At 48.6% G+C, this 14366-nt stretch overlaps 1 protein-coding gene across 2 annotated transcripts in view; it reads right to left on the bottom strand.

Annotated features, from left to right (window-relative positions):
• The window catches only part of METRN (meteorin, glial cell differentiation regulator), a 34020-nt gene that overhangs the window by 4885 nt on the left and 14769 nt on the right, over positions 1-14366 (bottom strand). The window contains exons 3-4 of one of the 2 annotated variants that reach the window (XM_005284664.4): positions 12576-12635; positions 6329-10070 (exon numbers count right to left, since the gene is read on the bottom strand). In XM_005284664.4, coding sequence (XP_005284721.3) covers positions 9754-10070; positions 12576-12635 — 377 coding nt within the window. In that variant the 3' untranslated portion in view covers positions 6329-9753. Of the gene's footprint in view, positions 1-6328; positions 10071-12575; positions 12636-14366 lie in introns of those variants that run through there. The other variant, XM_065559746.1, reaches the window with a different exon arrangement.

Below are 14366 nucleotides of genomic sequence, written 5' to 3'. Positions count from 1 at the left end.
ATGGAGGAGGCCACAGTCCTTGAGTAACTGAAAGTCTTGGATTGTGTCCGGGGACCACTGCAAAGGGTCAGGAGCAAGGTTAGCAGTGAGTCGGTGGAGCGGTTTGCTTAACTCCCCGCAGGACGGCAACCAGGGGCGACAGAAGCCAATTAATCCTAAGAAACCTCGAAGTTGTTTCTTGGTGTTTGGCAGAGGGCAGTTTTGGATAGTCTTTATGCGGACTGGGTCCATTTGTCTCCCCTCTGGGGTTAACAGGAAGCCCAGATACCGGACCTTCTGTGAGACCCACTGAATCTTGTTAGGGTCTACCTTGTGGCCTCTGGTGTGTAAGTATAATAAAAGTGCCTTACCATCGATGCGGAAGGCAGCTTCTTCGCGGTTACCTAATAGGATGTCATCTACATATAGGACTAACGTGGATCCCTGCGGACTGGTGAAGCCTTCCAAGTCGTGGCTGAAAATCGTGGGGCTGTCTCTGTAGCCTTGAGGAAGTCGTTGCCAGACATAACTTTGTCCCTCCCAGGTGAAACCAAAGAGATACTGAGAGTCTGGGTGCGCAGGAATGCTGAAAAAGGCTGATTTTAAGTCAATAACAGTGAACCACTCAGCATCCCAGGGGATTTGGCTGATGATAGTAGCTGGATCAGGAACTACTGCATGAAGAGGGACCACATACTGATTAACAACCCGTAGATCCTGTACAAAGCGCCAACGAATAGGGTCTCCGTCCTTTTTAGGAGGCTTTTTGACAGGCAGTATAGGGGTGTTACAGGGAGTGCGCTGAGGGCGGACTAGCTTTTGTGCAATGAATCCCTCGATAATGGGGCGGATGCCCTCCCGGGCTTCCAGCGACAGGGGGTATTGAGGGACTGACGGGGGGGTTAAGGAGGGCTTCACTTGAATCCTTACTGGCTCTGCCGAAAGGAGCAGGCCAACATCAGTGTCAGAAATTCCCCAGAGGGTTAAAGGCAAGTCAGTGAGGTCAGGGGAGAGAGGTGGGGGGGGGGATCCCAATTACCCTGAGTTGGGGCCGAATCTCCTAACACTGTCATCAATAATCCTACTCCTTCAGGAGTGCAGGTTAAAGTAGCCTCAAGCTTACAGAGTAAATCCCGGCCCATCAAAGGGATCGGACAAGCTGGGGAAAAAAGAAAACGGTGAGAAAAACATTTATCAGCATAAATAACATTTAGAGGCAAAGTGAGTCCCAGAGACTGTGGGTTGCCTTCCACCCCAGTTGCAGTTTTAACCTCAGAGGATAGCCAGGGAGAGGGGGCATGATTTAAAAGAGAGAAAGTAGCTCCAGTATCAATGAGGAAGGAGACAGGCAGTCCTTGGACTGAAAGGGTTAGACGAGGCTCTTTGCTGGGAGGGGAGAAAGTGAGGAAGGAGCCGGCTAAGGACATTAAGGAAATAAGACCATCACATTGTTTGCCTTCGCCCCCGGGGTACCGTCATTGAGGAGGCTGTTTGCTGCAGCTGCTGCTGTAGCCCGTAGTTGATCCAGGCCTGGGGAACGGGCTGAGCTGGTGGTGCAGGGGTGTATTCGTCCCTGGTGTAAGTATCTGCGGATGCAACCGAACCCTCTGGGCGTCCCCAGGGGAGGGGTATGCAACCTGCTGCATCTGCTTGATCTTTTGCCTAGTAATTACTCCTCCCGAGATGTGCCCTTCCATTTCCCCCTTATCCCTCTGCAGAGATTCCGATCTGGAGTCCTGCAGATTCCCCTCTGCACCCTGGAGAGAGTCCCCCTGCGGAGGAATAGGGGCAGGTGCAGTGGGGAACCAACTGACGAGTCAAAACACGCCGTGGTTTACACCCTTCATCGAAATAACATGGAGGGGGTTCACTCTCGGGAGAATACCTGACTGCCATAATTTTTAAAGATTTCCACAGCTCTGCTGCTGTGTCCCAACAAAACCAGTACAACTTCCTCCTAGACATTCCTGTCTGTACTGGGAGTTTCTCTTCGTTCCATAACTTATTTACAATCCCCAACGGACTCTCAAGAGGCACGCTAGTCCCTTGACCCATGGTGTCTGACAGGAGCCCTCCAACTGGCATTTACCCTGCTGTCCAGTACACGACCCCTCAATATTGAATTGGCTGGGAGAAATCTCCCGTGGCGCCTGCCAATTCGTATATGAGTGGTCTGACCACTGGACAGAGGCACCGCACCAGAAGGAAATCCCGGACGAGCCCCCAAATTGTTAGGTAAAAAGCAAGTCCTCACTCACCTCTCCAGCACCCGAGTTCGTGCGGAGTTGGTATGGGGCTCACAATCTGTCAGAGACCAGACACTAATTCGTTGATCAACGGGCTCACACTATCCTTAGCTTGAAAGACTTCAGAATAAGTGTGGCAAGTTTATTAGGGGTGAGCATCAATATTTATACACAGAAGTAAACAAAGTGATTAACAGATCATAATGGTCATGTATAATCAATCAAGATTCTACAGGATAAAACAGGTTAAAATGTAAATTCAAAAAGAGAAAAGAGGAGATGGCTACTTAAGGGGAGGGGGGTGTCATGAGTAGTTCGCAGGTCAGAGCTTTGATTAAAAGTTCAGACAGAGACATCAAGTCTGGGTTAAGTTTAAGCTCATCAAAAGTTCAGACTCAACAGTTTCTCAGCAGAGAGGTCAAGGAACTAATGGGCCACAGAGAGCAAATTAGCCTGACTTGTATAGATGGGCCCTGAGTCAGGGCTGCAGCATGTGGGCAACAGCACAGGGACCGGGTACTGCTGCTGCTTATGCTGTACCAGATCTGACAATTATTAGAGGGTTTCTGTTGGCTCAGTCCCTTTCACCAGCTTCATGCACTTGCTGACTATTGTATGGCACAGGGAATACCACAATGGACTGGCTTCTTGGCTGTGTGGCACCTGGCCCCATGGAGTTCTTAGGCAGTGCCACAAAGCAAATGATGATGATAACTATTAGCAGACAGCAGGAGGGGTGCCTCTCCCCCACCCTGGGAGGGGGTGTCCCTGCCCCTCCTGCCCACAGAGCCCCCTCTGCCCCATCCTGGGAGTACTGTGTTGGAGGCTTGGGAATTATTTGGTTCTCTCTCTCTCTCTCTCTGTAAAGCAGCCTCTGTTTATTCCTTCCTTGTGTGAACAGCTGTGGGACAGTGGATTTGGCCTATCTGTGTGAGAGAGTTTGCAGCATGTTACAGCCCCAGTTAAGAGAATTGATGGGCCAGGAAGTGAATTGTCAGGCTGAGGGGCTGACCAGAGGAGCAAGCGTTTGGTGCTAGCACATGAGAATGTGGGGAGGCCAAAGCATTTGGGAATCATTACAAATTTCTCTTTCCCAGCAGGGAGACTTGCAGCTTTTTTATCCCTGGGTCAAGGGGGTTGATGAAGCCAGAAGGAAAATTTGAAAGGGGCAAGGGAGGAGTGGGAGTGCTATCAGACAACCATGGTTATCTCCTCACCCCCCACAGCAAGTCATGTCCAAGGGAAACATCTGCTTTGGGAGAAGGGTATGGGAAGGAGAGAAGGAGAGAGCAAAAACTAGGGGTATGAATTTGTGACGTTGTGCAGTCTATATGGTTTTATAAAAACTAATAAGTCAATATAATGTAACTGAGATAGTTTTAGAGAAAATACGGTAATAAGTGAATGTAACGTAACTGGGATATGCCTCATGCAAAAGGTCTCTTGTAAGGTATCATTACAAAGCTTATAATCTACTGAGTATGATCATCTGATTTGTATAAATGTACCACTCTTGTATCTAAAACTAGAAATATAAAATGTAACTCTGAGGGCCTATTGTAATTGTGTAAAGTGTGGGCCATTAATGATGGTTTGGAATCTTGATGACTCCCATTGTCTGCAGATGGCTGTATTTACCTGTGAGTCTTCCTGTATATGTGTGTGCTGGCAAGTGAGTAATGAAGTCTTGCAGTGACATGTGATCATGTCACCTGAACTGGAATCCATCTTTAACCTGGTGCTTTTCCAGTGAGGGGGGGGGGGGTGGAAAACCAGAGAGACAAAGAGTTCCCGCCTTATGCAAAAGATATATAAAGGGGTGGAAGAGAACAGAGAGGGAGAAGAAGCCATCATGAAGAATCCCCTAGCTACCACCTGAGCTGCAACAAGAGCTGTACCAGGGGAAAGAATTGTGCCCAGGCCTGGAAGGTGTCCAGTCTGAGAAAAACTTACTGAAACATCTCTGAGGGTGAGATTATCTGTATTTAGTTTGATTAGGCATAGATTTGCGCATTTTATTTTATTTTGCTTGGTGACTTACTTTGTTCTGTCTGTTACTACTTTGAACCACTTAAATCCTACTGTCTGTATTTAATAAAATCACTTTTTATTTAGTAATTTACTCAGAGTATGTATTAATACCTGGGGGAGCAAACAACTGTGCATATCTCTCTATCAGTGTTATAGAGGGCGAACAATTTATGAGTTTGCCCTGCATAAGCTTTATGCAGGGCAAAACTGATTTATTTGGGTTTAGACCCCATTGGGAGTTGGGCATCTGAGTGCTAAAGACAAGCGCACTACTGCGAGCTGTTTTCAGGTAAACTTGCAGCTTTGGGACAAGTGATTCAGACCCTGGGTCTGTGTCTGGAGCCAGACAAGAGTGTCTGGCTCAGCAAGACAGGGTGCTGGAGTCCTGAGCTGGCAGGGAAAACAGACGCAGGGGTAGTCTTTGCACATCTGGTGGCAGCTCCCAAGGGGGTTTCTGTGATCCAACCCGTCACAGAATTCATTTACAGAAAAGATTGGGAGAGGCCAAAGGAGGGCTGGAAATGTGGGAGCATGGAAGTGTCAAGATGTGATCTCTGTGCTTCACTGAGAAAATTGGGTTTAACAGCCCAGCACAATAAGGCCTTGTGGTTTGTGATGTATGACAAGAATTAGACCTGACAGCACCTCTGATGGGAGTCTCTCTCGCCTCTTGCCCACCCTTCCTCCACCAGAGCTATTTCAGCAATGCGACCCTCCCTCCTCCCCCGCAATGTGAGCCAGACTCTCTGCATCACCAAGTTGCCATCATTAACCTAATTCCAAGCTACTCCTTTATGCTGCTCACTTCCAAAGAATGTGTTTTCCACAGCCTGGCTGCAGCTGGACCTGTTAGAAGTGTGGGGGAGGGGGAATCAGAAATGTAGGGGGCAAGGTCCTTGTCCTGCTCCTCATTTCACTTCTGTTGGTTTAAGGCCAGGCCCCTAGCTCCTGTTAAAAAGGCAGAAATTTCAATGCAGATGCTCCTGCAGGAGGGGGTAAGGGGACCTGATGATTAAGAGAATGGAAGCCTTATGCCCTGGGGCGAAGTACCTGGCCATATACTTCACTAGCCTCCCATTCAGAACCCTTCCTTTCAACAGACAAGAGATCTAAGGGAACAGCCACTTAGCTGCCACTCTATGGCTCGAATCTCTGAAAGTGTAACCACTGTTTACATGTTCTCCTCACTACCAGTTCCAGTCCTGTAACCAAACTCTCCTATGGGTTGGTTCAATCTGCAAGGGCCAAAGCTATCTATGTTATTACACAGGTGGTCAGGGCATTCCTGTCTTATAACACAACGCCACAATATTGCCTCTCACATGCACAACAGCCTTCTGTATATAAAGGGTTAATAAATTATTGGTAGAGGTATAAGCATGTTACAGACATGAATAGTATTGTGCTATTGATGGTTATACACACATCAACAGAAGGTGTTACAGAGGGTAACAAGTCAGGTTATAAGTAACTTGTTGGACTCCATAACAATCAACCATTTATTAAAATGTCTATTAACCCTCTATTAAAAGAACCTTAATATAAAGTGTGACTTTCAGTTTGTAATGTAGATATGACCAAAGCAATGTCCGTAGAGCATGCTAAGGCTTAAGGCTGTAGCATATTTCAGGAACAAGGTGACGGTCCTACCTACACTATACAATGAAACCAACACAGCTGTCACTGGAATGCCGAGGAGGTCTGAATGCTGCACTACAGCTACTCCCTGACTCCTTTTCTGGTTCAGAGCAGACAGGTTCATTGGCATCAGGATAGGTTAAACCAAAGGACCAAGGCTATTGAGTTAAACAGAGATACACCAGGGCTGAATTTGGCACTGAGTTTGCTTCAATCACATGATGCTTCTACCTGGGCGTTTCATGGGCTAAGTTTGTTAGCTGCTATCCACCTAGAAAGCCCTGTGAAAGCCTCTCTCCAACTTGTTAAGCTCTTACAAAATCTCAGTTATTAGTTTTTGTTAACTTTCCACAAACTCAGTTTTGTTTCAAAACTAGTGAGACAGGAACACAGCCTGACTCAGTGTCCCCAGAAAAAAATCACGGACGCAAGAGTTGCTACAAATACTGATTTTTTTTTTAATATGGTGTTTCAAAACCACAGATGACAAGAAATCTCATTATTACAAACTACACAGAATCAGGGCTTCCTTCCTTATCTTGTAAATCGACATTATATGTACAAACTCAATTACAAAGCTTCTCATGGCCATTGACTACACCCTACAGAACGGTGACAGCTAATGTGCCTGGAAGTGTTTTACAGCTGTGGCGATGCACTTTATATTATGATTTCAAATTAAAACAAAACAAAACCATGCTTTACACATAAATTTTAGTCTTAAAAAAAATCACAAATTTGGTATCATTATAACTTTAGTGCACATAGGATGTCTCCACTCCATTGTCAAATATCTCTCCTCTCCCAAATAAGCATTTTTGGATAGGAAGTGGGCCAGAATCATGTAAACTGTCACTCACTGGCCTCAGATCCCATCCACACTACATGTGAAACAATGGTGTTGTAACCTGTCTCATCTAACCCTTTACAATAGACATGTCTGCAGATTTTTTCACAGTGCAACCATGTTACCGATGTTTGTGTGTTCACACCTACCCTAGGTGTGAACACACAAACCTAGGCAGTGCATTGTGGGAAAATCTGGGCCGCTCTCATGACACCTCAACAGGGTCTAGAGTACAGGACATGCTGCAGCAGGGGGACCAAAGCATGCTGGGCTGTCCACCTGCACAGCAAAAAACATGTTACGAACTGGTGACAAGAAGCCAACCATGTTCCAGGCTAGATCCTAACTGAGCCAAAACTACCTAGGTAACTGCCATGATTATTAACTGAGCGTTAATAGTGTTGTGTATGTAGACACAAGCCATAGTTAGAGTCAGCTGTGCCACTAATGAGTTACAAACTCAATTGGAAGTTGTAGTGTAGCCCAGGCCTAAAACTGGGCTTTTAGCAGCAGTTTCCACATGAAATTAGGAGCTTGCTGATAGTTAACTGGTGTGACTGACTTCATCCCAAACACCTCTCAGACCTGTTCCTTTAACTCAAAATTTCCGTTCTACAACTACTGAGCACCCCAAAGTGGATGTGTCAGCTTAAAACTGAAAACCCAGATCTCCTTCCCACATACCCCAATAATCAAACCAAGAGATTGTTCTTCTCTGCAGTTGTCCAAGTTCCAACTGTTTGTAAAGCAATGACCTAGAAGAGAAGAGTCTCTTGAATCTCTTGATCCTTAGTCCTATCTCCTGTTCTCCAATAACAGGCTTCTGCTTTCTTGCTTTCTCCTCCCAAGATCTTTGTTTCTGCCTGAATGTTTCCATCAGCAGCTGTTGCCTCTCCACTTTCCACCACCAGTAGTAGTAGATTAAGGCTGAAGCACACTGATCTGGGATGGCATGACAAGCTCTGTTCCACACATACAGATTCTCCATAGGGACTCCTCACAATGTTGCAAGTCCATCTCCTATAATACACACATGGTTGGCAATGCTGTATATCTATAGTGTGTTGAGATTCCATCAACTCAGAAATACACAAGCTTCAGAAAGACAAACCTGTGCTCTCCAGTCACATCTCCTCCATGCACTCTGGCTCCCACAGGTGCCATTAGTTTATGGGGTCTATTATACAGGAGCCTTTTCTTCAAACTACAGTCTATCCAAATCTTCATTTTAAAAAAGCAGAATAAATGCCTTAGCAAAGATTTCCCTGGTGAGAGTTTGCTGCTGTTCACACAAGAGTCTTGACAAAGCTGTGGCTGGGATGATTTAGTTGGGGATTGGTCCTGCTTTGAGCAGGGGGTTGGACTAGATGACCTCCTGAGGTCCCTTCCAACCCTGATATTCTATGATTCTATGAGTCACACTGGACTGCCTTCTGGACCACTTCATGCTGAATTTCACAGAGGTTCTTCCCACCCCTCTTGTCCTGTCAAGGCCCGTAGATGATGATCATAGACCAGAGACAGCACAAAAGTGATGCGAAAATGGTGTCAGCTTCTTTAGTGCAGAGATGAAACCAGACTGGAACATCAGAACCAGAACCCTGAATCTGGGGAAGGTTAGAGCTAATCTCAGCCTGGGCCTGCCTCTGCTTTAAAGTTTCCTAGAAGCTTTTTGGTGATTCTGCATTTTGGGTGTTGCTGAAGGCAGGGACAACGCCAGATTTGAGGGATGGAAGTAAATGTGTGGAGAGAGGTGGCTCCAAAGTTTGTGCATGGGGCTTTGAGCGAGGGCTCTGCTGGCAAGAGCTTGAAGAGCAGCACTGAGCTTGCGTATACATTCACATAACGGTTTAATCAAAGTCTTAGGGCTGCCTGTGAGGACTCCGTGGGGCAACTTTTTGGCAGCTAAGTTCAGAGCCACGGATAGGCAAATTTCTAGCTGTGATCCATTAATTTACGTCCTTTCAAGAGCCCACCCAGCGGATATCCCCAACCCTGCTCCGACTCTCCCCCATAGCTCAGCTATCCCCCACTTTCCCATGCTATGTACAAAGCAGTGTCTTCACATTTCTACCCAAATACTAAATGGAATGTAAACATGATATCTGCCACTTCCTGGGTCTTCCTCCCCTCCCTAGAGGGGTGAAGTTCCTCTGGGGGAAGGAGAGGGAGCAGGGCTACTTCAGAACCAAACTTTGTCAAGGCAACAAGGCCCCGATTTTTCAAAGCTCACAGATGCCTAAATACCTTTGAGGCTCTAGGCCTTAGTCCCTTTGAAGTCAATGGGACTGACAGCATGTGCTCAAGAACTTTGCTGAATCAGGTCCTATGGATCAAACCAGGTGCAGTTAGAATGGCCTCTTTCTTCGGGCAGGATTTTCAGACAGGCTCCCGCACCATTGGCTGGTTTTGCCAAAGCCTTTTCCACGATGTGTGGGTGTATTTCAGTGCAAAATGAGGAGCAGAGTTGCTCAAGCATTGGTTTCCAGTTCTGGTGATCCATCATCTCCTCCCTGCGCTCAGCCCACTCCCATGCTTAGTCTGAACAGTTGCAGTACAGGAAGAGAGTCCCTCAGTGCTGGGACTCGCTTGGAAATGAATCCTGGGATAGCAAGGATGACTTAGCAACTGTGGAGAGACTGTGTCATTTCACTGGCATTTTTTGTCCCCTCAAGCTGCTTGAAGGGAGGGTTGACTAGAAGTCCTGCTCTCCATTAGTCAGTCCTGTGTGTGTTACTGTTCCCCACACGGGGAGGGTCTAATTCCCTTTATGTTACTCAATGTGTGCCCGATCCTAATCAGAAGTCTGGGGATCTCCTCCGACGGGGCCAGGTTCCTGTTAGCACAGAAGGTGCCTTACAACTTTCTTCAGCACAGAGCAAGTGAAGCAGGAATGGGAACTACTGCAGGTGTGTATGGGATGGGGTGAACTCTTGCTAGCCCTTGGTGACACCGTTGCAGCTGGTGATCCCCATTCCCAAGGGTCAGGCTGAATGCCCCTGCCCTCATCGCTCAGTCCAGCGAGACTTCGCAAGGGTTCTCATGAGCCTGGTGTGCATCCTCGTAGATACGCCGGAAGTCTTTGTACCGGGGAGCACAGCTGAGCCAGGCCTCTCCAAAGTGCAGCCACCCCGTGAAGAGGAAGCTGCCAGGTCCCGGTTTCACTCCACACTGCAGCAGGGTGTGGATGCTGCCCATGGATTTGCTGGATTTGCTGACAGGCTGGAACAAAGTGAATTTCTGCCGGTGAATGCGCATGGCGCTCACGCTGATGATGGATTCCTGCATCTCAACATCGTTGGAGACAGTCCGGATGTTGCCACGAATGACTGAGGGGAAAGGTGGTAGGACAGACACAATTACTCACTGATCCAGAGCTGGGAACTGTTGCACTGCTGTGACTTCTGCATCCCTAACTGGGAACACTTAGCTATCTGGGAAAAACTGACTAGGTCTAGGGGCACAGGCGATCCAGGGGGTCAGTGCACCAGGCTCTTGTCTCTGGAGACCTGGGCCCAAAGCCTGATGTATTTACATGTTCAGTGCACTGGCAGGTCTGCATGGGGATGTGGTGCTGGAATAGCTGAAGGGACTGCAGATCACAATGTAGGTGCATTATAGATTTGTAAGACCAGAAGGGACCACTGTGAGCATCAGGTTTGACCTCCTGCATAACACAGGCCAGAGAAACTCTCCCAGGGATTCCTGCACTGAGCCCAGGTAGCAGTGCTTTGCGGGGAGGGGGAGCTGCAGGAGAGAATTGAGGTTCACTGGCCAAAATAAGAAGGGGAGATACTTGAGCAAGTCTAGGGGACAGTGGCAAAAATACCCATGCTTTATCCATGCTGTGCTCTTATCCTTACTACCACTACTGGAACTGCATCCCCCCAAAAAGTCTAGTATAGACCAGGGCTCAGTGGGTTCTCCTGTGTTAATCCCCTTGTAATGCAGCAGATGGATGTCAAGTGTTGTATTCTAAAGGGATCATCACCAGCCCTTCCCCCTCTGCTCTAGTTGGTATGTCACTCCTTGAAAGGAATGGCTGGTAAGTTTAGAGAGAACATAAAAGAAAATCCCCCTTCACACAGAGGACAGCCAACCTGGGGAATGTGCTTTTGCTGGGGGTCATTGAATCAAATACATAGGCTGGATACTCACGGGCATTTCCGAGCATTTACAGTTATGTACTGAGATAAAGGTTATGAAGCCTCATGCTTCAGTGCATGCACTGATCACCTATGAGAGTCAGAAAGGGATTTCCCCCTCCTTGCACATATTATGTGTAATACTGCACAATTAGCTGGGTGCATTCTAGTGCAGTTGGCCTTCCCTGAATCAGCAGGTATTGGCCTCTGCCAGACCACTTGATGGATTTATAATCTGATCTAGCATGGCAAATCCCTTGCCCTTACGTTTGACTTCTTCATTTCCATGGCAACTCCGGACTGGGCAGTCAGTGACCCCTGACCCTCCTTCTACTGTTTAGAGATGCAAATCAGGAGGCTAACAGCGTGTGCAGGAATAATTGGCAACTGTCCACTGTGGCGCAGCCATGTGTGGACATTTAAATGGGAGCAAGGCTGTTTTCGGCTGTGTGATCACAGCCTGGGAGCAAATGACGGCAGCTCTTACCACAGGCTACTTGCTGATGGTATTAACCCTACCGTGGCCTGGCTTGCCAGCTATGAGTCAGCTAATTAAGTGGCAGGAACAAAGGGCAATGTCTGGGTTGTTTGCCATTGTAAAGCTGCCACACTGGGCTCTCTGTGATTCCACACGAACTGCCCCATGTTTTGCTCAGCATTTGGAAAGTTCATACTGTGAGTAGCTCCCATGCACATGCTCTGTCAGATCTAGACTATGCCCAACCCTGTGTGTGCTTGCAGGTGGTTGGGGAGGATGAAAAGATGGTCCCTCCTTCCCAAGTGCCCTGCCCCTGTGCTGCGAGGGAAGGGGCTTTTCTGCTTTGCCTATGCTGTTGAATTTCTCCCTCTACCTCTGTCTTTTATTTCTGCACCAATTATTTCACTGGAAAGACGTGTGGAATGCCGGGGTGTATTGAAGACTCAACACAGAGTATAGTAAGTAACAGATCTGGCCACACAGTATTCCAGCTTTCATTCCAATACTTACTAAAGCGGGTTGGAACATTTTTGATCAAATGACTTTTACTGAAATATGCAATTTTGTCAAAGCGGAAACGTTTTGCAGAAATGTATCAGTTTAGCCTGCTTTCATAGGCAAAGCTTTTTTTGGCCAAGGGCTCTTTGGTCACATCTGATGAGGGAAGGGAAGCCAGATCGAAAAGCTCATATTTTCCATCCAAAAACAGATGTTTCAACATGATTCAGTTTAGCTAAAATGTGTGAAATGTTCTAATGTGGAACAAAAATAAAGTTCAGAACCTTGAGAGCTGCCAAAGAATGAAACTGTTGCACTCTGCACAGCTCTAGTGCTTGCCAGAGATCTCCCAGAACTCCTTGGCAACACGGGCAATAGATTTCAAGGCCTTTTAATCCATCAACACAGTTCCTTACCACTTGAGATAAGGAAGAATGTCCTTAGCTGTCATAAGGCCTATGACACATAACTGAGCTTTTCTTATTCTCTCTAGTAGAGGCCAGTGGTAAATAGTACTGTTTATTATGTGCTGGTTAGCATGTGTCTTTATCATGGGGACATCAGAGACTGGATTTTTCTTTGTTCTGTGTTTAATTCTTGGATCCACTGATGTCAAACACCCCCAATTCCTGGGGAAAAGAACCCTTGGGGGAAGAGAATGTGAAGCAGAAGAGGGCAACAGTGAATGCAGAAATGGCAGAAGCTGTACTCACCAAAGTCACTAGTGCAAATGGCCATCAAGATCTCGGTGTCATTACACGGCCGGCATGCCCCTGCAGCATCCAAACAGAGAAAAGTTACATTAGAAGTGAGTCCCAGGCTTCCTGCTCAGATATTCCCGAGGTGGGGATGCTGGCTTAATCCCTTTTGTTTGCAGGTGCCACACAGCATCACCATCTGGCCTCCTCAGACCACTGGGTGCCTGGGGCTCTGCCTTTGTTCCCATAAGGGTTGCTCTGCTGCCCAGTGCCCTCTCGGGTCTCCCTCTCCTTGGAAGCTGGCCTGGTGGAATGCAGTTTCCCCCTGCAATAGCACCATGCACAAGGGATGTGGATTCTGCAGAGAAAATACAAAGGTCCCAGAGTCAAGTTCAGAGCTTTAGGATTTGTGTGGGGAAAACTGCAGAGGCAATGTGCTCTGGGGGAGCTCTGCAGTGACCCCTCTGGCTGAGTCAGGATTGCAATGAACTGCTCAGGAGTAGGGAAGAACAAGATGGGGGTTGCTGGTATCCTGCACCAAAAAGCGGTGCCCCCAATTTTTTTTTTACAGCGTTCCTCCCCGAGCGCGCGGTCGCCGCTCCACTTCTCCCGCCTCCCAGGCTTGCCGCGCCAATCAGCTGTTTGGCGCCGCAAGCCTGGGAGGAGAATTAGAGCGGGGGCGGCGTGCTCAGGGAGGAGGTGGAGTGGAGGTGAGCTGGGGTGGGGAGCTGCCGCACGGCTCCCCGGGGGAGGGGGGCACCTGCCGCGGGGGGGGGGGCACCTCAGGGCAGAGGGGGAGCTGCCGCGGGGAGCACGCCTCAGGGCGGTGGGGGGGGGCCAGGGAGCTGCCACAGGGATGGGGGGGGCGCAAGGTGGAAGTTTCGCTTAGGGCGCGAAACTTCCTTGCACCAGCCCTGTCCACAGGATGTGCAAGAGGCCCATGGGCCATTGCAGGCAGAGGCTATGCATGCAGAACATAAGCAGTGCTGGACAGTACCTTCTGCACTGAGGGACAGAGCATCGTGCCCTCTGTGGGCAGAGAACAAGTGTGTTGGAGGAAATGTGGGCTGAAGTGTGAACCTCATCATGCTAATGAGCTGTTTAGCTACACTCTCCCCTCTTAGGCCTCACTCCTGCTCCTGGGCAGCTACAAGTTGGCAGCTGCACTCTCCCTGCCTTGTTCTGTACTTTGTAGCTTGTGCTCACATATGCGACACCTGTGAGAGTTAGATCAAGCGTCCAGCTTTACCCTTCAGTCAAAATACAACCGCCCTGCCAAAGGAAGGTGATGGTCATTCTTTGGGCATATTGGTTTCCATTCTATCCTGGCTCCCTTTCCCTAGATCTCTAGCTGCTGCCTTCCATCTCTGGTATAGTACCAGTTTGGGAGACTGCATCCCAATTCCTTACTGCCCCAGGCTCTGCTGAGATAACAGATCCTCCCGTTGCCGCTCATCCATGCTCTGCATATGGTATGCAAAGGCAGAGGCGGATTAAGGTCTCCTGTGGCCCTGGGTCAGAGCAAGTGGAGGGACCCTGGTGCCAGAACTGTGGCCCCGCCCCACCCTTCTGCCTGGGTTCCTGCCCCTATTCTGCCCCTTCTGCCTGCAGCCCCGCCCATGGTCCCACCCCATTCCACCCCTTCCCGCACAGCCCTGCCCCCATTCTGCCCCTTTCTCTGGCGGCCCTGCCCCTGTTTCGCCCACAATCCCAGCCCATTCCGCCCCCGCCCACTGTGGCCCTAGCCCCCGTTCGCGCCTTCCTTCCCCACCCCATTGTGGCTCCAAGACCAGAGAAGCTCTGTCC

This window comes from Chrysemys picta, chromosome 10, assembly GCF_011386835.1.
Source record: "Chrysemys picta bellii isolate R12L10 chromosome 10, ASM1138683v2, whole genome shotgun sequence".
NCBI classification, from domain to species: Eukaryota; Metazoa; Chordata; order Testudines; family Emydidae; genus Chrysemys; species Chrysemys picta.
Note: the sequence above shows the minus strand (reverse complement) of the source record. Positions and strands in the feature narration are given on the sequence as shown.